Genomic DNA, 26,962 nt, shown 5'->3' with positions numbered 1-26,962 from the left:
CACCCAGGATGACCAAATTTGAATACTCGTGGGGTTGGTGGACTTGATGATGTCATTTGGGAGTTGTTGGTTTTTTTGTCATGTCAGGAGCGACTTGAGAATTGGCCGTCTGCAAGGACGTTGCCCAGGGGACGCCTGGATGATTTGATGCTTTTATCATCCTTGTGGGAGGCTTCTCTCATGTCCCCGCATGAGGAGCTGGAGCTGATAGAGGGAGCTCATCCGCCTCTCCCCGGATTTGAACCTGCGACCTGTCGGTCTTCAGTCCTGCCGGCACAGGGGTTTATGCGCCATCGGGGGCTCCATTTGGGAGTTGTAGTTGCTAGGATTTATAGTTCACCTGCAATCATTATGAATTCCACCAATGATGGAATTGAACCACACGTGTCACGCAGAACTCCCATGGCCAACGGAAAATACTGGAAGGGTTTGGTGGGCATTGACCTTGAGTTTTGGAGTTGTGATTCACCTACATCCAGAGAGCACTGGGGGCTCAAACAATGATGGATCTGGACTAAACTTGGCACAAATACTCAATATGCTCAAATGTGAACACTAGTGGAGTTTGGGGAAAATAAACCTTGACATTTGGGAGTTGTAGTTGCTGGGATTTATAGTTCACCTCCAATCAAAGACCATTCTGAACCCTACCAATGATAGAAATGGGCCAAATTTTCACTCTAAGAACCCCTATGACCAACAGAAAAACTGTGTTTTCTGATGGTCTTTGGCAACCCCGCTGGCACCCCCTCACGACCCCCCCCCCAGGGGTCCCAACCCCCAGGTTGAGAAATGCTGTCCTATAGGGAACAAAAGCTATGGCTTGTAGACTTCATCTTATGAATAGAAGAGGACCTTAGGTTTGCAGACTGGGAAGATTCTGAATGCTTGAAATGTTTTGCAATCCAACAAATTAAGATTTCAATTCCTATGCTGCTTTACACCCTCCTGATCTGAGCACTTCCCATTGCTGGAATGTAGCCCAAAATGGGAGTTATCTGGCCCACTTCTACTTCACACCCTTTTTGTCCCCTGCTATAAAAAGAGGAACTATGCATCTGATAAAGTGGGATCTTGATCATGAACAGCTTATGTTCCTTCTAAAGTATTAGTCTTTAATGTGCCACATGATTTTGTTTTGGTTACAACAAGCCCAGACAGTATTAAGGGCTAGCAGGAAGACTAAAAAGGATATGCGCTAGTGAGTCAACTTCTGCTGGCATTTTTTCTCATCTTTTTTTAAAAATTATATCATTGCTAAAAAAGACCATCACAAACATTTTGTGATTAATGGGCCTCTGAATCAGAGCATCAATAAGTCCCATACTGGCACCAGCAGTATGGAAAAGCATTGTTCCAAACTGCCAATGGTAACCCTACATTCTACAATAAGAGATACCTCTTTTAATTAGATGCTTCTTCCCCAGCAGCTACTATTGCTCAATAAATTGACATTTGGTATTTGGTATCAAGTAGGTACCTTTCTAGCAACCACACCCCACATTACATTCTTATGGTATGGGACTGCTCTCAGAAGTCACACGAATGTCAACATGTCTTTAGAAAGGTAAAATGCAAAGGGCAAATTTGCATACCAAAAATGTATTGTATTGTCGAAGGCTTTCATGGCTGGAATCCCTCAGTTCTTGTGGGTTTTTTCGGGCTATATGGCCATGTTCTAGAGGCATTTCTCCTGACGTTTCGCCTGCATCTGAAGTGACCTCTGAGGATGCTTGCCACAGATGCAGGTGAAACATCAGGAGAAATGCCTCTAGAACATGGCCATATAGCCCAAAAATGTATTTCTTGGGATGCACATTTGTGCAATCATCTCTCCATATCCACAGATTCAACTAGTCCCCGGTGGTGCAATGGGTTCAACCCTTGTGCTGCCAGGACTACTGACTGAAAGGTTGGCAGTTCAAATCTGGGGACCAGGGTGAGCTCCCATCTGTCAGATCCAGCTTCCCATGCGGGGACATGAGAGAAGCCTCCCACAAGATAGTAAAACATCTGGGTGTCCCCTGGGCAACGTCCCTGCAGACAGCCAATTCTCTCACACCAGAAGCGACTTGCAGTTTCTCTAGTCGCTCCTGACATGAAAAAAAAACTATCATGGGCATGAAAATATTCCCCTTCAAAAGTCCAGAAAAGCCATTTTGCCATTTTATATAAGGGGCACTGTTTTACAATGCTCTTGTATGTAATGGGCCTTAAGCATCCACAGATTCTGGTGTCTTATGGAACCAAACTCCAATGGATACCAAGGGCCCACGGTATTTACAAATCCCTTTTCCACGTGCTATCACCATCAAAGCAATTAAAATACAATAAAAACAAAGCTATAGTTTACTTGTACTGAAGTAGATGGATTTATTATCCTTTGCACTTTACCTTTTTTTGAGACCTTTGATGGTGACTTCAATGAGCACCCCAACATCCCCCCAAATAAATTCAGGAAGCAGCCAAAGAATCAAATTGTTAGATGGCAAACACTCCTCTTTTCGTGCCTGCGAACATCTTAGTCATACTATGTTTACACTACTGGATGTATGCGTAAAATCATAAGGAAACAGATTGATGTCTTAGTGGCCACCAAGTTCAGAACAGCAATACCTGTTTCCCCAAAAATAAGACAGTGTTTCTATTAATTTTTGCTCCCAAAGATGCACTAGGTTTAATTTTCAGGGGATGTCTTATTTTTCCATGAAGAAGAATTCACATTTATTGTTTTTTTTAAAAAAAAGAATAGTTATTATATACTGTAGAGTAGTTGTCAGTATATAATAAATATACTGGCTTGCTCACAGAAGGCCACAAAAGGTCTGGAAAGTACCTGGCTCCCACACACTGTCTGGAGACTGTAACGCTCTCCCACAGTAGTTCCTGGATCACTTGTACAGCAAGGATGGTATTGCAGCTTCTGGCCACCAGGGGGAGCATGCTTCCAAACAAAAACTTTGCTAGGTCTTACTTTCAGGGGAGGCCTTATATTCAGCAATTCCACTAGGTCTTATTTTCAGGGAAACAGGGTAGAGACACTGGAAGAAAAACAATTCAGTAGTCATACTGTGGACTATGGGAGAGCTGTTCAGAGAACAAGACCATACTCCAAAGCCAATATCTCAGGAATAGTCCAAATTATTTCAAAAATGTTTTGACAATTAAATACAGAAAATGTTGCCCTTGGATATTCTATTCTCAAAAACATTGAGTATAACATGAACAACTCTTGTGTCTATGGTATTTCCATTGCTAGCAATGGTAGGCAGCTAAATGCACTCTCCAAACTCTCTCTCCTCTTCCACAATCAGCAGGGGCAAATGGAAATGCCTCAGTGCAAATAAACTCATATTGCATCAATGCCAGAAACCTGAATTCTTTTCTCCCCCTGTACACTGAAGAAACACATCCAAAGCAATTATTATTTGGCTAGCGTGAATATGGAATTGGCACTAGGTAGTTTTGCAATCAAACCAGAGGAACTAGAAACGGTAACATCCACTCTTCCGGACAGTTGCATTTGGCACTAAGAAATTCATCTGATGGGTAATTGGGATGTCAAGTATAGTGAAGCGATTCAGTCGTGGGAGACTTGTGCATTGCCTTCTTTGCTTGTTTCTTTCACCAGCAAGGAAAGGAGCCCTCGGTGGTGCAATGGGTTAAACCCTTGCACTGTCAGAACTAAAGACAAACACGTCAGCGGTTCAAATCTGGAGAGAGATCAGATGAGCTCCCTCTGTCAGTTCCAGCTTCCCATGTGGGGACATGAGAGAAGCCTCCCAAAAGGGTGGTTAACATCAAAACAACTTGCCGTCCCCTGGGCAACATCCTTGCAGACAGCCAATTCTCTCACACCAGAAGCAACTTGGAGTTTCTCAAGTCAATCCTGACACAAAATTTTAAAAAACCCAGCAAGGATAGCAAATCTGGAGATTTTCCGAACTTGGCAATAAGCAAGGACCCTGTTGCACAAATACTGGCCCCAATACTGATCCCTTAACTGCACTTAACATAATACCACATCTGCCCCACTCATCATGGCTTGGGTTTTACAAGAAAAAGAGACTTAAAGTAAGAACTTGACTGCATTATAGTGTTCGACGGCAGTTTTTGTTTCATAACAGAAATCCATGGCTACTATAAAGTCAGTTCAGGCAGTTCTTTGAATCATAGAATAATGGAGATATCACACTTTTTGGTTTCTGCCTTCCAACTGCCCTTTTGCTTCTTTGAGCAATCTTGTCAGTTTACAAAGAAAAGAGGTACCCTATGTATAAAAAAATAAAATCGAGGTCGTATCCCCATTCCCTCGACCCCATCCTTCTGGTTTCCTAGAAAAACACATATATTTTAATTTCAGGCTGGATTTGAAAAGTGGCAAGGGGAGGGAGCCCAGTTTCCAGTCTGACAATGAAAAGAAGCAAATACAGACATGCCACAGAAGACAGCACACTGGGACAGAAGCCCACAGAGCTCAACCTGGTCAACCGCTTACTTTTTCTTGTCCTTGTCTTTCTTGGTTTGTTGGGAGCCAGCCTGTTGGCCCTGTGACTGTAATAGCTGAGCTGCTGCTTTCTTCTTCTGGAAGTTGCCCAGTTCCTCCTCAAGGTCCTTTTTCTTGTCCTCTACCTTCTTCTTCTCTTCTTGGTGAGTCCTCTTTAGGTGTTCAAACTTCTCATGAAGCTGCCCAGACAGAAGGTGGCACCAGATTTAGCAAGGAAAAGAAAAATCACCAGATGGAGAAAATCCTACAGCAGAATTAGGGTAAGCGCTCAAAGGGATGAAGGGGAACTTGAATTAGGAACTTAGAAAAGAGATCTAGAACAATATATTGTCGAAGGCTTTCATGGCCGGAATCATTGGGTTGTTGTAGGTTTTTTCGGGCTATATGGACATGTTCTAGAGCAGTGTTTCTCAACCTTCCTATTCCGCGACCCCTTAATACAGTTCCTCATGTTGTGGTGACCCCCAAACATACTTTAAACTGTAATTTTGCTACTGTTATCAATTGAATTGTAAGATAATAATATCTGATGTATTCACTGGACCAAATTTGGCACAAATATCGAATACACACAAATCTGAATACTGATGGAGTTGGAGGGGGTTGATTTTGTCATTTGGGAGTTGTAGTTGCTGGGATTTATAGTTCACCTACAATCAAGGAGCATTCTGAAATCTATCCATGATGGAATTGAACCAAACTTAACACTTAGAACTTCAATGACCAATAGGAAAAAAAAACTGGAAGGGTTTGGTGGGCATTGACCTTGAGTTTGGGAGTTGTAATTCACCTACATCCGGAGAGCACTGTGGACTCAAACAATGATGGATCTGGACCAAACTTGGCATGAATACTCAATATACCCAAAAGTTAACACTGGTGGAGTTTGGAGAAAACAGACCTTGATATTTGGGAGTTGTAGTTGCTGGGATTTATAGTACACCTACAATCAAAGAGCATTCTGAACCCTACCAATGATAGAATTTGGCCAAACTTCCCACACAGAAACCCCATGACCAACAAAAATACTGTTTTTTCTGATGGTCTTTGGTGACCCCTCTGACACCCCCTTGCGACCCCTCCAGGGGTCCTGACCCCCAGGTTGAGAAACACTGTTATAAAGGCATTCTCTCCTAGAAGAGAATGCCTCTAGAACATGGCCATATAGCCCAAAAAAACCTACAACAACCCAGATCTAGAACAGTCACGAACTAGGATCTCTTTCTGTGTAGGCCTTCTTCTTCTTGTTCCCAACCTTTGGGCCTCCAGTTGTTTTGGACTCCAACTCCCAGAAATCCCAGCCAGTTTAGGAACTGTGGGAGATGAAGTCCAAAACACCTGGAGGCCCAAAGATCGGGAACCACTGTTCTAGAGCAAAAAGGAACAATGGTGTGTAAGATCAACACACTTTGACTGGCAAACTGTTTAAAGAGTACAGATTGACTTGGAGTAAATACTAACGGCCCACAGAACAGAACAGATAATAGAATAGGATAGTTTGATTTGTCATTGTGTTATTGCACAACGAAATTAAATGACTCCCCCAGCATACACCCTTCTCTCCACACCCCAACCACCACCACACAGCCCCCAATGCCACATCAATGTGAAACCATGGAGTTCAACATAGCCATAGCTCTAGGATAAAAGCTAACTCTCAGTCTGTTTGTTCTTGTCTTTTGTCACCCTGTACCATCTACCAGATGGCAATAATTCAAAAATAATAATCTGCCGGGTGAGATGGATTCCCAAGAGCTATCTTAAGGCTGCATGACCTATAAAGTTCTTCCAAAGAGGGGAGAAAGAGGACAATCAGTAGTGTTATTATTCCATTTTTAATTGCCATGATTCTGTCCTATGGAAATCTGAGAGTGGCAGTTTTGGAAGGGCATTCAGAATTCAGAGGATTCTAGTGTTTCACCAAAACTACCAAACTCATAGGATGGATCTGTGGCAATTTAAATGTGGAATAACTCAACTATAATTCTGTAGTGTCAATGGGCCATAGTAATCAGGCCTTCTCTGAGCGATATTTTCTACCCTATGAACTTTGAACTGCAGATGTGTCTTGCTCCATCTCCAATTTTAGACTCACTTTTGGTTGTGTATGACCACAACTTTAGAGCATTCATTGTGTTCCCAAGATCCAAAGAATGTAGGCAACCAAAATTAAAAAATCTGGTTGATACCCCCAAATTATTTGGGGGTGAGGGGATTTTCTATGGACACACTGACAATCACAAGCCAAGCCATCAGTTGCAACGTCTTTTTGTTTCTAAGGAGCCACTTACGTCTTTTTCTGCTTCTTTGAGCTCGGCTTCTTTCTCCTTCACCCGCATGACAAACATTTGCCTCATTTCTTCTTCTTTTTTCTGGAGTTCACCCAGGAATTCATTCCTCTTAGCTTCATAGGTCTCTTGAAGACTTGTTATCAAAGGAGGCCCCACCAAAATGTGGCGATGATGGAAAGGAGGAAAAGAAAGCCAAACCTCAAGTTAATATGAGAAGTGAATAATGCTTCCACTTATAAGAATAAGACCACAAATAAATTTAAACAAATAGCTCCAGTTCAATGCTCTTCAAAGCAATACTAAAATAGTTTTGGATCTGATATAACAGAGCCATCGGTGGCACAGTGCGTTAAACACTTGTGCCAGCAGGACTTAAGGCCGACAGGTCGAAGGGTTGAATCCAGGGAGAGTGTGGATGAGCTCCTTCTGTCAGCTCTAACTCACCATGTGGGGACATGAGAGAAGCTTCCTACAAGGATGGTGAAACATCAAAATATCCGGACGTCCCCTGGGCAACGTCCTTCGAGATGGCCAGTTCTTTCACACCGTAATAATAATAATAATAATAATAATAATAATAATAATAATAATAATAATCTTTATTTATACCCTGCCACCATCTCCCCAAAGGGGACTCAGGGCGGCTTACATGAGGCCAAGCCCAGCAATGCATTACAACAAAATAAAACCAAAACACAACATAAACATCGCAATAAAATAAATAAAACATAAGAATACAATAAAATGATGCAAAATACAGTGATAGATAAATCACAATCACAATGAGTGGGCCACATGTACAAGGTAAAATGATAAAACTCAAGATGAGATAAAAATGAAATGCAAATATTTGTGAAAGAGAAACTAATTGGAAAATGGAGTAATGGAGACATGGAGACAGACCTTCAAACAGGCAGAGGGAAGTAGAGTCGCTCCTGACACACACACACACACACACAAAATCTGACATAGCTGCAAAGTGCTTCCATTTTCATAATCATTATTGGTACCTTCAGCCAAACTAAGGCAAACTGTGTTAAATAAAACAGTTTGGTCAAAAAGGTCAACATCAAACTGGTTTATAATCCTGGATTATTTTTCCTATTAAAGTATAGGTAATTTCCTTCAATACTTTAATAGGAAAAATAATGCAGGATTATAAATCCAGGATTTTCCTATTAAAGTATAGGTAATTTCCTCCAAGTGGCACAGTGCGTTAAAGCGCTGAGATGCTGAGCTTGTTGACTGAAAGGTTGCAGGTTCGATTCCGAGGAGCAGTGTGAGCTTCTGCTGTCAGCCCCAGCTTCTGCCAACCTAGCAGTTCGAAAACATGCAAATGTGAGTAGATCAATAGGTACTGCTCCGGCAGGAAGGTAAGGGCGCTCCATGCAGTCATGCCAGCCACATGACCTTGGAGGTGTCTACGGACAACGCCAGCTCTTCGGCTTAGAAATGGAGATGAGCACCACACCCCAGAGTCAGACATGACTGGACTTAATGTCAGGGGGCAACCTTTACCTTACCTAATTTCCTCCAAAAGCACTCAAAATGAATCAACAATTTATATTTATATGTGTATTTTGGTGGCAGCAGATACGTTTTAATTCCATGCTCCCGGCCCTACTAGAAAAGAAAAAAGCTAAATTATGGCTTAATGTTACAGTTTGACTTTAAGTCTGCTATTAATGAATGTCAGTGACCAACTCTGTGCACTTGAAATTCATCCTAGTGTTTGAAACCTATTAATTATTTTTTTGATTCTCCAAATTACACAGATGAGACAGTTCACAGTAGCTGTTTGACATTTTGTTCTGTGTTACAACCTTTATTTTTTTTCCTATGTGTATGCAATGCCAATTACCACTTCCAATTCAAAGGACTCTAAAGAAATGTTATCCCTGGCTAAGCGATTAAGGCAGATGGCTAAGCGACTAAGCCAAGTCACTGAAGCCAAAAACTTCAAACTTTGATCTGTTTACATAAGCAATTGGAAGAAAGAGTCCCTGTGTAACAAGGGGTTCTGTCCTCTCTGATTATGCCTTAGATTAAACAACCAGATGAACGAGAACACTAAATATCTTAAAGGATGGCATGCATGTTTCCTGCTCCAGAGACTAGAACACAAACCAACAGGTCTAAACTGGAAGAAAAGATACTCCATCCAACATTGGGAAGAACCTTTTGGCCATAATAGCAGTTTGACATTGGAATAGGTTGTCTCAAAGTGTGATGGGACACCTCTCATGATTATTTTAGTAGTGTAATCCTGCATGACAGAGGGTTGGACTAGACAGCTCCTGCATTACTTTCCAACTCTATTTATTTTTATGATTTGCCATATTTTCAGCTACGAAAAGGTCAACAGCAGCAGTTAATTTTTATATACATAATTATAGGCCAATGATTTAACTGTAGTGTTCCGTCTTCCAGGAGCTTGGTTTGCATTGCCCCTTAGTTGCATAAAATAGCATCCCTTTGCAACTGAACTCAAAGACAATTGGATTAAGATGGCCCATCGGTGGTATATTACACTGCACAGAATAGGAAAATTCAACAAGAATACGAATACAAAATGTTGGAAATGCAGAGTACAAGAAGGGACGTATTACCATTTATGGTGGACCTGTCCGAAAGCAACATTATATTGGAATAAGATACATAAAATGTTACAAAAAATACTAGAGATAAATATACCTCAAAAACCGGAAACCTTCCTACTAGGAATACACAATATAAAAATGGAAAAAAATAAAGACAAAATTTTATTCTTGCTGACAACCGCAGCTAGAATAATATATGCAAAACATTGGAAAAAGAAAGATCCCCCAGAGGAAGAAGAATGGCTAACAAAAATATTAGATATAAGAAAAACGGACAAACTGACGTATCTACTATCAAAAAGCAAGGGCACTCCAATGGCGGAAATAGACTGCAAACATGTAACAACATACCTAACAAAAGAAAAAAAATGAAAATAATTATCTAAAGGAACATAATTGAGAATACAGAAATAGGGGCGAGCAAGACACAAAAGAAAGAGAAAGAAGAAAAAAGAAAGAAGAAGGAAAAGGATAAGAAATCTCCAAAGGATACCAGGAAGTCAACGCAAATACCTACAAAACCACACACACCCCCATCCCCCACCACTCATTTCTAATTTTCTTTTCTCACATCCGGCACACAACAGGAAACCAGCATCTCTTAACACAACGAGACCCCTGGATAATAGGAAACTGAACTGGCTTAAGGACAAATGGGACACCCACTACTATATCTTTATCTATACCCTCCTTCTTTCCCCTCTTCCCCCCCCCCCCCCCGGTTTTTCCATCTGCACAGTAAGAAACTTTTATAAGTCTAAAAGTTTCTAGCACTATCTATCTATATATCTGTAATTTTAAGAAAAGTAATAAAAAATATTTTTTTAAAAAAAGCATCTCTTTGCATTTCCCCCCAGGGTTGCTACAGTCTCAGCAGCACCCTGAAAGTTAAACATTAACAGAGGCTGGAAGCCAGGCTGCAAGCCCTTTGCTGTTATTGGTTTAAAAGGTATGCTTTTGGTCTAGAGACCGCCCTTTTTCCTGGGGATGAGATCTCCATTTTGGAGAAGCTCTCCTGCCTTCTTCAGTATAGAAAAAGCCTCAGATGTGCTGGTGGCCAAGCTAGGCAGCTCGGACAGGCCATTGTGAGTACGGTTACCCTCTTGCCTTTGAAACTGGTGCTGAGCTCAGATAGAGAAAGACCTACTCTTTCTAAAGGATAGCAGCTCAGCACTGGGGCAGGGAATATCTCAGGATTTCTCTGCCATTGGGAGAGGCTCCATTACTTCATCCCCAAACTGACCTTGAGCTCAGATAGGGGAAGACCTGCTCTTTCTAAAAGATAGCAGCTCAGGGTTAGGGTAAAAGATCCCAGGATTTTTCTACCGTTGGGGAAAGTTAACTTGGCAGCTGAAGGAAAAGGGAAGGAAAGAACATCTATATGGTTTCACAAGTTGACTGTTTCTGTTTGTAACTTTATCAAGCTGTGCCAAGTCTGTCAAGGACTTTGAGAAATAAATGTTCTGTTTGATGTTCAAATCTGGACTGGCCTCAGTTGCTGGGAATTCTGAGCTTCTGAGTAAGGCATTTGCAGTTCACCCGGATAAAGAGATAAGCACATCTTAGTTTTAACTTTATAGTGTCTGGGTGTGATGGCACATATAGATCTGTCAAACATGCTTTGTTATTTACTTCCACCATTCTGGCTAAGAGCCTATTGGCCGGCAAAAGTAGATGGAGACAAAGTGGCAGAGATACACTGGCAGGGAATGCACAAAAAGAAGCAAAAGCTGCCTCCATCAATGGTAAGCCTGCCCTGCTGGGTATCAAGCTGCTTGGTAACCCACAGGACAATTCTGTCTCTTACTGGAGACAGCTTTTGTATCTGTTCCTCCACCCACATCCCTGTTGCTACACATGAAAAAGTGACTCACACCCAAATAGTGGACTGATATGCTAGTGTGAATCACCAGTCCGATTGTCATTCCTCTCTTGCATTTAGCCATGCATGTATTTATCTACATCAAGGGATTGTAACAGCCCAATAGAGAAGGACCACGGTGACATAGGACACAGTGCCAGACATGGCATGAAACATCTTGATTCAAAACTCCTGCTCTGGCATGGAAGTCAATTTGCACAATTGTTGTGAGATGGAAGTGTTGACATGACAAAAGAGATAATAATAATAATAATAATAATAATAATAATAATGCCAGAATTGAAAAGTCGATGACAGATCCCAAATGTAGACTCTGCTGTGGAAGCAGATGAAACAATAGATCACATCCTCAGCTGCTGCAAGAAGATCGCGCAGACAGACTGCAAGCAGAGGCATAATACCATTGCTCAGATGATTCATTGGAACTTGTGCCACAAATACCATCTGCCTGCGAAAAAGAACTGGTGGGATCACAAGCCAGAAAAAGTTACAGAAAATGAACATGTCAAGCTACTCTGAGACTTCCGAATTCAAACAGAAAGAGCTTTGGAGCACAATACTCTTGACCTCACGATCGTATTAAAGAACAAAGTATGGATTGTCGATGTTGCAATCCTAAGTGACAGAAGGATTGAAGAGAAACAACTGGAAAAGCTGACATGATATGAGGATTTAAACATCGAACTGCAAAGACTCTGGCACAAGCCAGCCAAGGTGGTCCCAGTGGTTATAGGCACACTGGGTTCAGTGCCTAAAGACCTTGGCCTGCACTTAAACACAATTGGGGCTGACAAAATTACCATCTGCCAGCTGCAGAAGGCCACCTTACTAGGATCTGCACGCATTATTCGCTGATACATCACACATAACACAGTCCTAGACACTTGGGAAGTATCTGATGTGTGATCCAATACAACAGCCAGCAGAGTGTCTTCTGTGGACTCATCTTGTTGTGTTTCAAATAATAATAAACTTTATTTATACACCACCACCATCTCCCCAAGGGGACTTGGGGCGGCTAACATGAGGCCAAGCCCAAGGATTACAATAAGGCAAAGTAAAATGCATACTACAGATAATAACATCAAATAAAGTACAAACAATAACAAAATAATACAATGAAATAAACCTAAGATATAAAATGATAAAAGAATTAAACACTCTGGGCTGGGCCAAATGCAAATTGTAAAATATCTGGATGAGATAGATAAATAGAGTAGTGTAACTAGTGGGAGACCCAGATGGGATGAACAATGGGGTTAATCTTCACTGAGGTGCATCAGAAGGAGAATTTTGCACTGGGAGAGACATGGTGTGGGGATTTGTTACTCATTCCTCAAAGGCACACCGGAAAAGCCAAGTTTTTAGGCTTCTCCCGAAGGCTGCCAGGGTGGGTGCTTGCCTAATCTTGGATGCTTGCCTAATCTGAATGAAACAATACTTCATTTATTACTATAGCCCTGAGAATGTTCCAGCCAACAAGGCACCTTGGTGGGTAGATTCTGGGAACAGTAATCGAAAGAAGCCTCTTTGAGAAGAGACGACGGAGAGCTATCACGTTATCTATATTTAAATACTTGAAAACAAAAATCTGTATGGAATGGAACAAGTTCGTTTTCAGATGCTCTAGAGAGACTGTGATATGAATCAATGGATTCAAATGATAAGAAAGCAGATTCCACCTAAACATCAGGAAGAACATCTTTGCTGTAAGTGCCATTCAACAGTGGAATCAACCAAGAATCTGAGGTTGAAGGAGTATTTTTTTTTCAGGAGTCCTGCAACTGTATATTCTTACAGGGCTCTGATTGGATTAGATGGCCTCTGTGGCCCATTCCAACTGTAAGATTTTTTTATTCTATCTTCCCTCAAAACTCAGGCTATTTATGAGCTATTTACTCACACTCCGAAACACCTGGATCAATTGTCCAGGACCTGCAAACTAATTTTGGCATGGGATGAACCTGCTGTGCTACCATATATACAATTGTCCATTCATATTTGTCGAGGTTAGTGCACAGGATTCCCATAAAATTGGGGGGTGGGGGGCAACAAATTAAAAAGGAAAACACTACAGAACACCCTTCTAGTAATCTCTTGGTCATCCAACATGATGCCATGATCAACTTCTGCTAGCAGTTGATCACAAAGTCATAATGAAAGACTTAGAGGTTGCTTAAAAAGAAAATTGTAATCAATACTGCCAGTAAGAAAATCCACAAAAGTGAAACCTGTAAGTGTGGAAGGCTCACTTTAATCCGTACTCCTTGCAGCAGGAGGTCTGAAAGACCTGTTTATAACACATTAGGATTGGGAAATAAACTATGGGTTAATGTTATGGCCACCGTACGCGTCATGGAGGAGGGAGAGGGTTCCGTTAACCGAGGAGCCCCCATAGAAGTCGTGGTGGGGAGGGGGAGATACGGGAAAGGGAGACCTTTAATTCGGCCTAGGGAATGTGCAACAACATTAGTAATCCCAAATCGGTCTCCTGATATGATAAGTCGGTGTAACCAGGCTGGCGGTCCCTCCGAATTGAAAGTTGTGCTGTTGAACGCCAGATCTGTCAATGGTAAAACAACTTTCATCCAGGATTTAATCCTGGATGAACAGGCAGATCTGGCGTGCATCACAGAGACCTGGTTGGACGAAGCGGGAGGCGTGAATTTGACCCAGCTTTGCCCGCCAGGTTTCTCTGTGCAGCACCAACCGAGATCCGGAGGGCGGGGAGGCGGAGTTGCAGTGGTCTATAGAGATTCCATTCTTCTGACCAGGGCCCCCATCCCGCAGTCTACAAATTTTGAATGCGTCCACCTGAGGGTGGGTGACCGGGACAGATTAGGGATTCTGTTAGTGTGCCGTCCACCTCGCTGCACTACAGTCTCCCTACCTGAGCTTGCGGGGGTGGTCTCGGACCTGGCATTGGAGTCCCAACGGCTGCTTGTGCTGGGGGACTTCAATGTCCATGCCGAGGCTGCCTTATCGGGAGCGGCTCAGGACTTCATGTCTACCATGGCAACCATGGGGCTGTCCCAACAGGTATCTGGCCCCACCCACAGTGCTGGACATACATTGGACTTGGTTTTCTGCCAGGGATGGGAGGAAGGTGGCGGTGTTGAGGAGTTATCCATCTCTCCGTTGCCATGGACCGACCACCACCTGGTCAGCTTTAGACTCACTGCACCCCCCAACCTCCGCAGAGGTGGAGGACCCATTAAACTGGTCCGCCCCAGGAGGCTTATGGATCCAGATGGATTCCTGATGGCTCTTGGAGAATTTCCCGCCACCTCGGTTGGTGATCCTGTTGATGCCCTGGTCACTCTCTGGAATGGGGAGATGACTAGGGCAATAGACACGATCGCTCCAGAACGTCCCCTCTCAAGTAGCCGAGCTAAACCAGCCCCTTGGTTCACCGAGGAGCTGGCAGCGTTGAAGCGAAAGAAGAGGAAACTAGAGAGCGTGTGGCGTTCGGATCCGAGCGAGCCAAATCGAACACGGTTTGTGTCCTTTTTAAGGTTCCGGCCCAGTGTATTTGTCCGAACGGATCTCCCTCTACATCCCACCTCGAAGTTTAAGATCTTCCGGGGAGGCCCTGCTCTCGACCCCGCCAGTCTCACAAGTGAGGCTGGCGGGGACGAGGAGCAGGGCCTTCTTAGTGGCGGCCCCCCGCCTGTGGAACTCACTCCCCGGGGAGATTAGATCGGCGACTTCCCTCCTAGCATTTAGGAAAAAACTAAAGACCTGGATGTGGGACCAAGCTTTTGGTCACTCTGACAATTAACTCAAGGACTTGGCAATAGACAAGGACAAACGGAGTAGAACGGATGGATGGACTCTGATATATGGACTCTGACATGAGATTGTTTTAGGTTTTATGATTTTATTATGTATTGATGTTTTAATTTAATTGCTGAATTGTTATATTTTTGAATTACTTGTTGTGTGATGGGGCATCTAATTGTGCCCTCCCTGTAAGCCGCCCTGAGTCCCCCTCAGGGTGAGAAGGGCGGGGTATAAGTGAATGAAATAATAATAAATAATAATAATATGCCGCGGCAATAAGAGCCGCAAAGAAGATCTTCTTCGCGGCCACTATTGCGTCTGCAAAGAACCGTCCGGCTGAACTGTTCCGAGTTGTCAGAGGCCTATTAAAACCCATCACCCAGGATGGGTGCCCTGATGACTCGGCAGCTCGCTGTGAAGCTTTTGCTCAGTTCTTCGCAGACAAAGTCGCTTTGATCCGCTCTGGACTGGATACCATATTAACGGCAGTATCTGAGGATGTAACACGAGCATCTGCTTGTCCGATTTTGATGGATTCATTTCAATTGGTTCAATCCGAGGATGTGGACAAGGTGCTTGGAGGAATGAGAGCTACCACATGCATCCTAGACCCCTGCCCATCCTGGCTTCTGAAGGAGGCCAGAGGGGGATTGGCCGAGTGGGTGAAGGTGGTGGTTAATGCCTCCCTCTGGGAGGGCAAAATTCCAGCCAGCTTAAAACAAGCTGTGATAAAACCGCTGTTGAAGAAACCATCACTGGATCCCACTCAATTCGTCAACTATCGGCCTGTTTCCAATCTCCCCTTTTTGGGCAAAGTCATGGAACGTGTGGTGGCCTCACAACTCCAGGCATTCTTGGTAGACACGGATTTTCTGGATCCGGCACAGTCTGGCTTCAGGCCGGGGCATGGTACCGAGACAGCCTTGGTCGCCTTAGTGGATGATCTGCGTCGGGAGCTCGACAGGGGGAGTGTGTCCCTGTTGGTGCTGCTCGACCTCTCAGCGGCCTTCGATACCGTCGACCACGGTATCCTTCTGGGACACCTCGCGGGGATGGGTCTTGGAGGCACTGTCCTGCAGTGGCTCCACTCATTCCTCGAGGGTTGGTCTCAGATGGTGTTACTGGGAGACTCCTGCTCAACTCCACAACCTTTGTCTTGTGGAGTTCCTCAGGGTTCAATACTGTCTCCCATGTTGTTTAACATCTACATGAAGCCGCTGGGCGAGATCATCCGGAGTTTCGGAGTGCGATGCCATCTGTACGCAGATGATGTCCAACTCTGTCACTCCTTTCCACCTGCTACTAAGGAGGCTGTCGAGGTCCTGAACCGCTGCTTGGCCGCTGTGACGATCTGGATGGGGGCGAACAAATTGAAATTGAATCCAGACAAGACAGAGGTACTCCTGGTTAGTCGTAAGGCCGAACAGGGTATAGGGTTACAACCTGTGTTGGACGGGGTCGCACTCCCCCTGAAGACGCAGGTTCGCAGTTTGGGTGTGATCCTGGACTCATCGCTGAGCCTGGAACCCCAGGTTTCGGCGGTGACCAGGGGAGCATTCGCACAGTTAAAACTTGTGCGCCAACTGCGACCGGGAAGTCTGACTTAGCCACGGTAGTCCATGCTCTGGTTACATCCCGCCTTGATTACTGCAACGCTCTCTACGTGGGGTTGCCTTTGAAGACGGTCCGGAAGCTCCAATTAGTCCAACGGGCGGCAGCCATGATACTAGCAGGAGCGGGGCACAGGGAGCACACAACTCCTCTGCTGCACCAGCTCCACTGGCTGCCGATCTGCTACCGGGCTCAATTCAAAGTGCTGGCGTTGGCCTTTAAAGCCCTAAACGGTTCTGGCCCAACTTATCTATCCGAACGTATCTCAGCCTATCAGCCTGCCAGGACCCTAAGATCTTCTGGGGAGGCCCTGCTCTCTATCCCGCCGGCTTCACAGGTGCGGCTGGCAGGAACGAGAGACAGAGCCTTTTCTGTGGTGGCCCCTCGGCTTTGGAACACCCTCCCTATAGAGATAAGGTCAGCCCCCTCGCTCATGGCGTTTCGGAAAAAACTAAAGACATGGATGTTTGAACAAGCATTCGGATAATCCGACGAAACGAATTTTGACGATTAAGGATTGGTAATTACAGACGACGAATTTGGATTGTGATTCCAGTTACGAGATGCATTTGGATTATTATTGGTGGCCCAATAATTCTGTATTTTATATGTGTTTTTATGTTTTTAAATTGAATATTGTTGTTTTAGATGTTGTAAACCGCAATGAGTCGCCGACTTAGGCTGAGATATTAGCGGTATACAAGTGTAATAATAAATAAATAATAAATAAACAATGTAATATATTAAATAAATACACTGTCATACACCATAACAATATTTTTCCTAGGATATTTTCCATATGGAAGCACCAGGAAAACCTCCTCAGAACTGTTTTGCTATGTTGGGCTCTTTAGAAATGAGTGTAAAGCAAACTGAGGCTAACATATAAAAATACAGTAAATAAATAAATATCAAAGTTCCTGTGTGGTAAAAAAGCTCCTCTGACCCACTTCCCTTCTCAACCCACTGAGACAAGAAAGTTTGTCTGCATGGTCTGCTGACGCTGCCTCAGTTTCTGCTTCAAAATGGTCCTTAAAAGGCTACAAGCAACTGTTAATTTTGCACAATTGCATGTCAGGTTTGCCAATGAGTTTGCTTAAGTTTTCACGACACCAACAAAGCATCAAGAGACCTTTGCTGCTCTTTATTTGGAAATGATTCGCCAGCCCCTCTTATCTAGCTTAATTTCAGAGTTTGCAGAATGCTTACGGTACCTTGTCAAAAAGGGACATAAGCTGGTTGAAGAGTCCAGGCTGGTTTGGAAAGATTAACAGCCTGAAGTTCATTTGCAGAGAGCATGGAGAGGGAAGAGATTTATCTGTTTGCTGACTTGGGCATTGAAACAAGAAGGAAGAATCCTAATCTATGGTTTCTTCAACCTCCTCTCTTTCTTCACTTCCTCTTTGGAAACCCTCTGTTCTGGTAAGCACCACATTGGCTGGATGAAGTATTGGGGACATATGCTTTCTACAAGGGCCTTGTGTAAGTGGTGTTCTCTCCTCTCCTCTTTCCCTTATTAGGACTACTTCAGGAAAGACTCCGTGGGTGCTGGGCATGGGGCTATCCCTCTTTCCCCAAAGGCAGAAGAGGGATACTGGCAGCAATGGGTCTAGTTTTTTGGAGTACAGTCAGCACTCCACAGTCTCTGGGGTTAGGGTGCACAAGGAAGTCAAAATCACAATAAATAACATTTCTTTTTCTTTTCACCTAAGAGAACATCTTTTTAGGAATTTCCAGCTCGTCCAACATAACATTATGGTCAACTTTCACTTTAAGCTAGTCGTACAATTGTATTGGAAGACCTAGAGATTCCTAGAAAGGTATTTTCTCTAGAAATCTCCAAGTCTCCAGCATAACTAGAGGAAGTTGACCATATTATCATATTGGAGGACCTAGACTGTGGCCAGGAAATCAGAAGACGCTTACTTCTTGGGAGGAGAGCAATGTCCAGTCTCGATAAAATAGTAAAGAGTAGAGACATCAGACTGGCAACAAAGATCCGCCTAGTCAAAGCCATGGTATTCCCTGTAGTAACCTACGGATGTGAGAGCTGGACCTTAGCGAAGGAAGAGAGATGCTTTTGAGCTGTGGTGTTGGAGGAAAGTTCTGAGAGTGCCTTGCTTGGACTGCGAGAAGATCCAACCAGTCCATCCTCCAGGAAATAAAGCCCGGCTGCTCACTGGAGGGAAGGATACTAGAGACAAAGTTGAAGTACTTTGGCCACATCATGAGGAGACAGCAAAGGCTAGAGAAGACAATGATGCTGGGGAAAGTGGAAGGCAAAAGGAAGAGGGGCCGACCAAGGGCAAGATGGATGGATGGCATCCTTGAAGTGACTGGACTGACCTTGAAGGAGCTGGGGGTGGTGACGGCCGACAGGGAGCTCTGGCGTGGGCTGGTCCATGAGGTCACGAAGAGTCGGAGACGACTGAACGAATGAACAACAACAGAGATTCCTAGATTTAAATTATATTCACAATTAAATCTGCAAAAATCAAGACCACTACTGTGAAGAGATGACTGTATTTTGAATTTCCAGGTAAATGAGACTTGGCCTCTACAGCAATCTTTGTATTGTTTTTACTGTGGCACCAGAAACGACTTGCAGTTTCTCAAGTCGCTCCTGACACGGAAAAAACCCCTGTTGTACATCAACTTAGGCATGATAGCGAAATATTTAAAATAAATATTAAATAAATGTTCTGAACACACTCTTTGGTAGACAAGTCCACCTTAGGAGAATTACATAACGAAATATTAGAAATATGCAGTTTAAAATTCAAGTTAAAATCCATCAAGGAGCTATCTGCATATCTGTCTTCTTGAGTTCCTTTGGAAGAAGAACAGGCTGCAACTTTAATAACCGACATAGACAAGGCATTCACACATAGTGATTCAGCATGAGAGCTGGCCAATTTTGCTCCCCAGTTTTGCAAATAATAATAATAATAATAATGTGTTGAGCATTTGGATTACCTTGGAGAAGTTCACCTACTTTTCAGAGAAGCATTTAAAGTAACACCTACACAGCGGCCAAACTCAGAAAAACAGGATGTAGATTCCCAGGAGAAAGACAACAATGACAGATTTAGACTCCTGTGTGGGTTTGTCTTACTATAGCACATCCAAACAGCAGCTATCAGTACAATAACAATGACTGGAATTCTACATCGTCTGCTTAGTTATGTATATGAAACTAAATAGCATCTCCTGGTACAATCTTACCACAGCAACCTTACATACTCATGTCTAGGTTTAGAAATTTTGGTTTAAAAAACAACAACCCAAACACCCGGTATTGACTCATCCATAAATCAATGTGAGTACCATATCTTAATTGCTAATAACAACAACAAAAACGAACTATCCCCTCCTCTGATGGGAGTGATGGAAGGCAAGAGCTTAGTCAATAATGAGAGAACCTAAAATGGGCACCAACTCCCTCCACTCTTTTAGTTTTGGTGCCACTATCAGGATTTTTCAGTACTGGTGCTTTTCCTTCGCCATGGATTTACTTTTGACTTATCCAGGGCCATATCAAAATATATAGTTTTGCTCCCAGAACTACCTTTGAGTTATATACTAAGTCAACATATATATGAACATATATGATACTTTACCTTGTACCCTCCAGATTGTGAAAAAGAGGTCTGTTCTACTGGCAATCAGAATACGGGAGGATGACATTTCTAGCCTCTCCCACCAGAAAGCAAGATGGTAGTATCAGAAGTTCAACTACAATCAGAAGTAGTTGAACTTGGAGAAGTTGAACTATCCTGTCACAAGATCTCATCACAGCCTTACTGGCTGGTGGAAAGAAGGCAAAAGTGTCACCTTTCTGCATCCCAATTGCCAGCTGCACAACTTCACCAACTCCAGTGGCTGCCTAACACAGCTTGTGATTTCAGAAGGCATTCACAATCATGGCAATAGTGCCATGATCACGATTACATGGTATATGTGAATAGAGATCAGTTATGGATCCATAACCCATGACTATATGAGTAATTACTACTATCATGACTACATAATGTACGTAAATATAGATCAGTTGTGGATCCATAATTCAAAGCTCTCCATCCACAACTGCAAAACTGTATTCCAGCCAATATTACTTAAGGCATATATATCAGCAATTGCTACGAGGTAAACTGCAGAGCCCCCGGTGGTGCATGGGTTAAACTGCTGAGCTGCTGAGCTTGTTGAAGGAAAGATCGCAGGTTCGATTCCAGGGAGTGGCGCGAGCTTCTGCTGTCAGCCCTAGCTTCTGCCAATCTAGCAGTTCAAAAACATGCAAATGTGAATAGATCAATAGGTACCGCTCCGGCAGGAAGGTAATGGCGCTCCATGCAGTCATGCCGGCCACATGACCTTGAAGGTGTCTATGGGCAACGCCGGCTCTTCGGTTTAGAAATGGAATTGAGCACCACACCCCAGAATCAGACATGACTGGACTTAATGTCAGGGGACTACCTTTACCTTTACCTTTTAAACTGCAGATATGATTTCAGTAATGTGTTAATATAAGGGAAAAGAAATGCAATGGTTCTTTATTCGATTCTATGAGAAAAGATCCATATACATTTTTCATCTGTCATCTCAAAATTTGTGTTACTTAAAAGCAATCCTTCCAAAACCATGGCATGGGTCTCAAAATATCCACACTCTTGGTCAAGCCTAATTTCCAGAATGGAAATTATATATATATATATATATATATATATATATATATATATATATATATATAAAAACAACAACAATCCGATCCATATACATTTTTCATCTGTCATCTCAAACTTCATGATACTTCAAAGCAATCCTTCCAAAACCATGGTATGGGTCTCAAAATATCCACACTCTTGGTCATGCCTAATTTCCAGAATGGAAATGAACACATAATCTATGTATATTAACAACAACAATCAATTTGCTTCCCCTGGAAACATCATGTATGTTCCTTTCCCCAATAAATGGATGTGACACAACCCTTATTACTGGAGAAGATATTGAGAAGATGACGTTCATAAGGAATAGATTAGGCACAGGCTGATTCAGCCACAGTCCAGACGGAAACTGGGGCTTGGCTCCAGAAAAGACTTGGCAGATAACCTGCTTCAGCCACATGGATGGGGAGAAAAACAGGAGAGGGTAGGTGGCAAATGACAACCCAACAGCATCTGTCACTTTTGGGTGAACGGAACTGGCAAAGCAACCCAAGCATTGTTGCAGTAGATTCATCCAAGAAGCCTTTGTCTTCTGAAAAATAGATCCAGAAAGACTTGAGCAGATGGGACCGAGCCATTTGATAAGTAATGCTTCATTCTCCCACTTGTGTAATTCCACAGAACCTTTGTTTTTATTTTGGGGAAAGGGCTCTCTAGTAGTGATGAGATGGATAAATCAGAGGTGTTTTATACCATTAAGGAAGACTTATGAATGGCTTCTTACAGTCCCGCCTGCTGGAGAATAAGACCCATCCATAGCCAACCAGCCAGAGAAGCTTTTGTAAATTAAGGGTTGCATCTCTTCCTTTCAGGCCACCAATGCGTCACCAATGGACTATTTAAGGAATGTATATGCTGGCAGGCAAGTAAAAAAAGCCAACCACATAGTGACCTAGTAACTTTTGTATATTTCTTTTTGCAGTGATCTCACACAGACACACATATATAACTAATAAAACATTCAGGCTTGTGTGCATTCCTTCCATCTTTGGAATTGCCAAGCAAGCACAGAATTTGACCTTTGGCACAGAGTTTATCATCTTGAATATATCAGCTGCCTTTCCCTTAAAGCTGAATAGATAATTTGAAAACATATGGAGAATATTTTGATGTTTCAAGAACCCAAAGAGATACTCTAAGCTTCCAGTTATCACTCTTGCATGGACAGTATCTGTGTATAGTGTCCATTGGACCATTGCAGCACTCTGGACCACGCTCTGACTTATAAGAAGCACTACTTGACTATCAAGCAAAACATGGGTGCTAGAAACAGTATAGTGTGAAAGATGACTGGCACAACCTGGGGATCACAACCAGATACAGTGAAGATATTTGGCCTTGCGCTTTGCTACTTTGCTATTGAGTAAGCAAGCCCACATCTCACTATGCTAAAATAGTGGATGTGGCTCTTAATGAGACATCCCTCATTATCACAGGATGTCTATGCCCTACAACACTGGAGAAATTGTACTGTTTAGCTGGTATTGCACCACCTGACATCCACTGGGAAGTAGCAGCCAATAATGAAAGGACCAAGGCAGTGACATCTCTGGCCCACCCCCTGTTCGGATATCAGCCAGCACGCCAATGCCTTAAATAAAGAAATAGTTTTCTAAGACTTACATAGATACCTGCAGGAACACTTCAGCAAGCAAGAGTCCAAAAGTGGCAGGCTAAAACCTAGAACCTCAATCCATGGCTGATACCAAATGAGAGACTCCCCCTGGGCACACAGAAGACTGGGTGACTTGGAAGGCTCTGAACAGAAATGCAAAGCCAACCTTAAGAAATGGGGCCACAAAGTGGAGTCCATGACATGTGAGTGTGGTGAAGAGCAGACCACCGACTACAATGCAATCCGAGCCTTGCCACATGCACAATGGAAGACCTAGGAGCCCCTGGTGGCAAAGTGGGTTAAACCCCTGTGTCAGCAGGACTGAAGACCGACAGGTCGCAGGTTCAAATCCAGGGAGAGGTGGATGAGCTCCCTATATCAGCTCCAGCTCCTCATGCAGAGACATGAGAGAAGCTTCCCACAAGGATGATAAAAACATCAAATCATCTGGGCATGCCCTGGGCAACGTCCTTGCAGACAGCCAATTCTCTCACACCAGAAGCGACTTGCAGTTTCTCAAGTCACTCCTGACATGACAAAAAAAAATAAAAAATAAAAAATGGAGGATCTTCTTATAGCAACACCAGAGGCACTCCAAGTGGCCAGCTACTGGTCAAAAGGACATTTAATATAATGCCAAGATCTTAAATCTATAATGCTGTGTGACATGCTATTTCCAAAACCTATGGAAAAGATCAGTGGAAGGACTAATTCTGTGGGCCGATGCTCACAGAGCATTTCTGCAAATAGACAGTTCCGAGTGCTCATTTATTATGAAGGAAAGGGTCTGGAGCCTGGACTGACTGGCTACCCAAAGAATATAAAAAGGACTATCCCACTGAGAAAGAGAAATAGAAAGTGAGAAAGACTGAGAGACACAAGCATTGATTTAAAAGAGAAGGCCACATTTCTCAGAATGCAAAATTCCTGAAAGCAGGTCAGTATGATTAACTCAAAACTGCATGTGAGAGCAGCATGTCATATTCTTTTAACATTTCCCAGATGAAAACTAGGGCACATGTGGCCAAGCAACATCAGAGTGTGGTCAAGATGGTAAATGTTATGAATGAGGAAGAAGCACACAAGCCAGGACAGGCGGCAGCAATTTGCATTGTCCGGGGAGGGCAGGATCCAGCCTCCTCTCCTTTACGCAGGACATATTAAAAGCAGCTGGAAAATCAGGCAAGAGGATTAACTAGGGCTATCCCTGCCACACCTGAACAGTTGGGAGGATATGGCACAGCAGGTTAATCACCAGCTGCAGCTGCAGTAACATCTCTGGCCCATTCCCTGTTCGGATATCAGCCAGCACACCAACGCCTTAAATAAAGAAATAGTTTTCTAAGACTTACATAGATACCCGCAGGAACACTTCAGCAAGCAAGAGTACAAAAGTGGCAGACTAAAACCCAGAAGTTCAATCCATTGCTGATACCAAATGAGAGGAGCCCCCGGTGGTGCAGTGGGTTAAACCCCTGTGCTGGCAGGACTGAAGATCGACAGGTTGCAGGTTCAAATCCGGGGAGAGCCGGATGAGCTCCCTCTATCAGCTCCAGCTCCTCATGTGGGGACATGAGAGAAGCCTCCCAGAAGGATGATAAAACATCAACAAAAAAAAACCAACATCCAGGCGTCCCCTGGGCAACGTCCTTGCAGACGGCCAATTCTCTCACAACAGAAGTGACTTGCAGTTTCTCAAGTCACTCCTGACACGACAAAAAACAAAACAAAACAAAACAAAAACAAATGAGAGACTCCCCCTGGGCACACAGAAGACTTGGAAGGCACTGAACAGAAATTCAAAGCCAATCTTAAGAAATGGGACCACAAAGTGGAGTCCATGACATGTGACTGTGGCAAAGAGCAGACCACCGACTACAATGCAACCCGAGGGTGAGCTCCTGACCTTTAGCACAGCTCCATGCCCATTGAACAGATCGAAAACAGCAATGTAAGTAGATAAAGAGGGACTGCATTAAAGTGGGGAGGTATTTTAAACACGGCGTTTCAATCAGAAAAAGGAGGAAGGAAATGGAGCGACATCACCCCTTGTGGACAGAACCGAGTACAGCCTCCAAAGATGCCGAAAGATGGAAAATGTTGCAACTCAAAGTAAGCTTCACCTTGCTTCCAAACACCACCACACAAGAACTGTGGTTTTATAGTTTATTGAGGAAAAATCCAAGTCAAAATAAATAATAAGCATTGCAAAGTTCCAAAGATTTGGGTAAAATGCAGAATACAGTTCCAAAGATCTTTAGGTAAAAACAAGGTACAAGCAAAGACAACTGCCTCAAGAATCACAAAGCAAGAAATCCCAAGCGTGCTGCTTGCCAGCTAAGGTAATCCATTAAACTTTCAGGCTAATAAGCTATGTTGAACTGACGCTTTCCCTTAGTTTGCAAGAAGCCAAAATACCTTTCTAACATGAAAACATTAAGCTCTCACCAACATGAAAGCATTGCGATGACCTTGGCCCGAGCTGGCTTCCCATCTGCTGGCCAGGCAAGAACTCCGCCTGACCCACAAATCAAAATGAGCCTGCCGGGTCAGGTCACTATCAAGGCTTTCTGCACTTTCAGTATAAGCGTGGGAAAGAGGCAAAAGCCTCCCCACCTGTTTGCTATTTCCTTCGTTAAAATTCTTTTCTTCTGAGAGCTGCTGTGTTGTTGACTCTCCACTGTCTGTGGGAGCCTCAGAAAAAGACATAGAAGCAGGCCCAGAGATCTGAGGCACAGAAAAAGAGCCAGGAATCTGAATCCCATCATCCTCATCATCAGGGAACATCTCAGTCACAACAGAAAAAGCCTGTACAATACTTCTATCTGTTGTCAGTCTTATCATTGTATAATTGGCATTGAATGTTTGCCATATATGTGTTCTGTGATCTGCCCTGAGTGCCCTTTAGGGTGAGAAAGGCGGAATTTAGATACTGTAAATAAATAAATAAGGAACGTGTCATTTTATTTTATGTGGTTCTTCTCCCAATTCAGGAATATTAATATTGAATTGCTAAAGTTCCCAAACACACTTCAAATGCAGCCCAGCGTAGCATGACTTGCAATAAAAGCAGTAAACCACGTGCCACCACGACCAGATCAGACACCTGGAGGAGCACAAAACAGCTCTCATTCTAAAACTCAGTCTTTTGGCCCCTGTGGCACATTGTAGGATTGTTCTCCAGTGAAGCATCAGCTATGCACGGAACTGTATAGGTTCTCCAAAGGCCTCATCCTTTTCTGTACCTGAATGGTTTGCTGTCCGGGTCTGTGTCTTTGAATCCCATCTCTTCAAGTTTGCAGCGGCGATAGAGCTCGTAATGCCGACTGTGAGTCTGCTCTCTCAGATCCTCCATGTTCACTCTTATCAGCATCTCACGCAACTTTACAAAGTCACAGTGGTTTTCATTTTCAACTAGAAAATAAATAATACATGAGAGGAGCGATATATTTCCAACAATGTAAATCAAAAGATGCAATGGAAATCCACACCACTCCTCCGCTCCTTTCCCACTCCTTTGTGTGCTTTTCTGATACATAAAGCCCTAAAAAAATTTAGTCTTAATTGGTTGTCATGGTGTCACCATCACTCCAAGGGATTTTCCTAAGTAATGCACATCCACTGTCTGAGGGATTATGACAGAATTGCTATAAGGTAGATTAGCATTCATATTTTATTGCATTGTAAATTACTGACAGTCCCAACTTATGAACAAGGTAGGTTCTGTAGCTTTGCTCTTAAGTTGACTTCTACGTATGTTGTGCAGTTGGCTAGGAGTCAGCTGCATTTAGTCACCACTGACCGAAAAGTCATGAGTTCGAGGCCAGCCCAGGTTGGAGTAAGCTCCCAACCATTTGTCTAGCTTGCTGTTGACCTTTGCAGCCTGAAAGACAGTTGCATTTGCCAAGTATGAAATTTAGGTACCGCTTATGCGGGGAGGCTAATTTAA

At 43.3% G+C, this 26,962-nt stretch overlaps 1 protein-coding gene across 5 annotated transcripts in view; it reads right to left on the bottom strand.

Annotated features, from left to right (window-relative positions):
* SEPTIN11 (septin 11) overlaps positions 1–26,962 on the bottom strand; it is a 165,480-nt gene that overhangs the window by 24,855 nt on the left and 113,663 nt on the right. For all 5 annotated transcript variants that reach the window (XM_060779361.2, XM_067468568.1, XM_067468569.1 and 2 more), the window contains exons 7-9: positions 26,259–26,427; positions 6,799–6,931; positions 4,499–4,686 (exon numbers count right to left, since the gene is read on the bottom strand). In XM_060779361.2, the coding sequence (XP_060635344.1) occupies positions 4,499–4,686; positions 6,799–6,931; positions 26,259–26,427 (490 nt within the window). The remainder of the gene's footprint in view (positions 1–4,498; positions 4,687–6,798; positions 6,932–26,258; positions 26,428–26,962) is intronic.

Source organism: Anolis sagrei, chromosome 5, assembly GCF_037176765.1.
Source record: "Anolis sagrei isolate rAnoSag1 chromosome 5, rAnoSag1.mat, whole genome shotgun sequence".
Lineage (NCBI taxonomy): Eukaryota > Metazoa > Chordata > Lepidosauria > Squamata > Dactyloidae > Anolis > Anolis sagrei.
The sequence above is the reverse complement of the archived record's forward strand: the minus strand, read 5'-3'. Positions and strand labels throughout refer to the sequence as shown.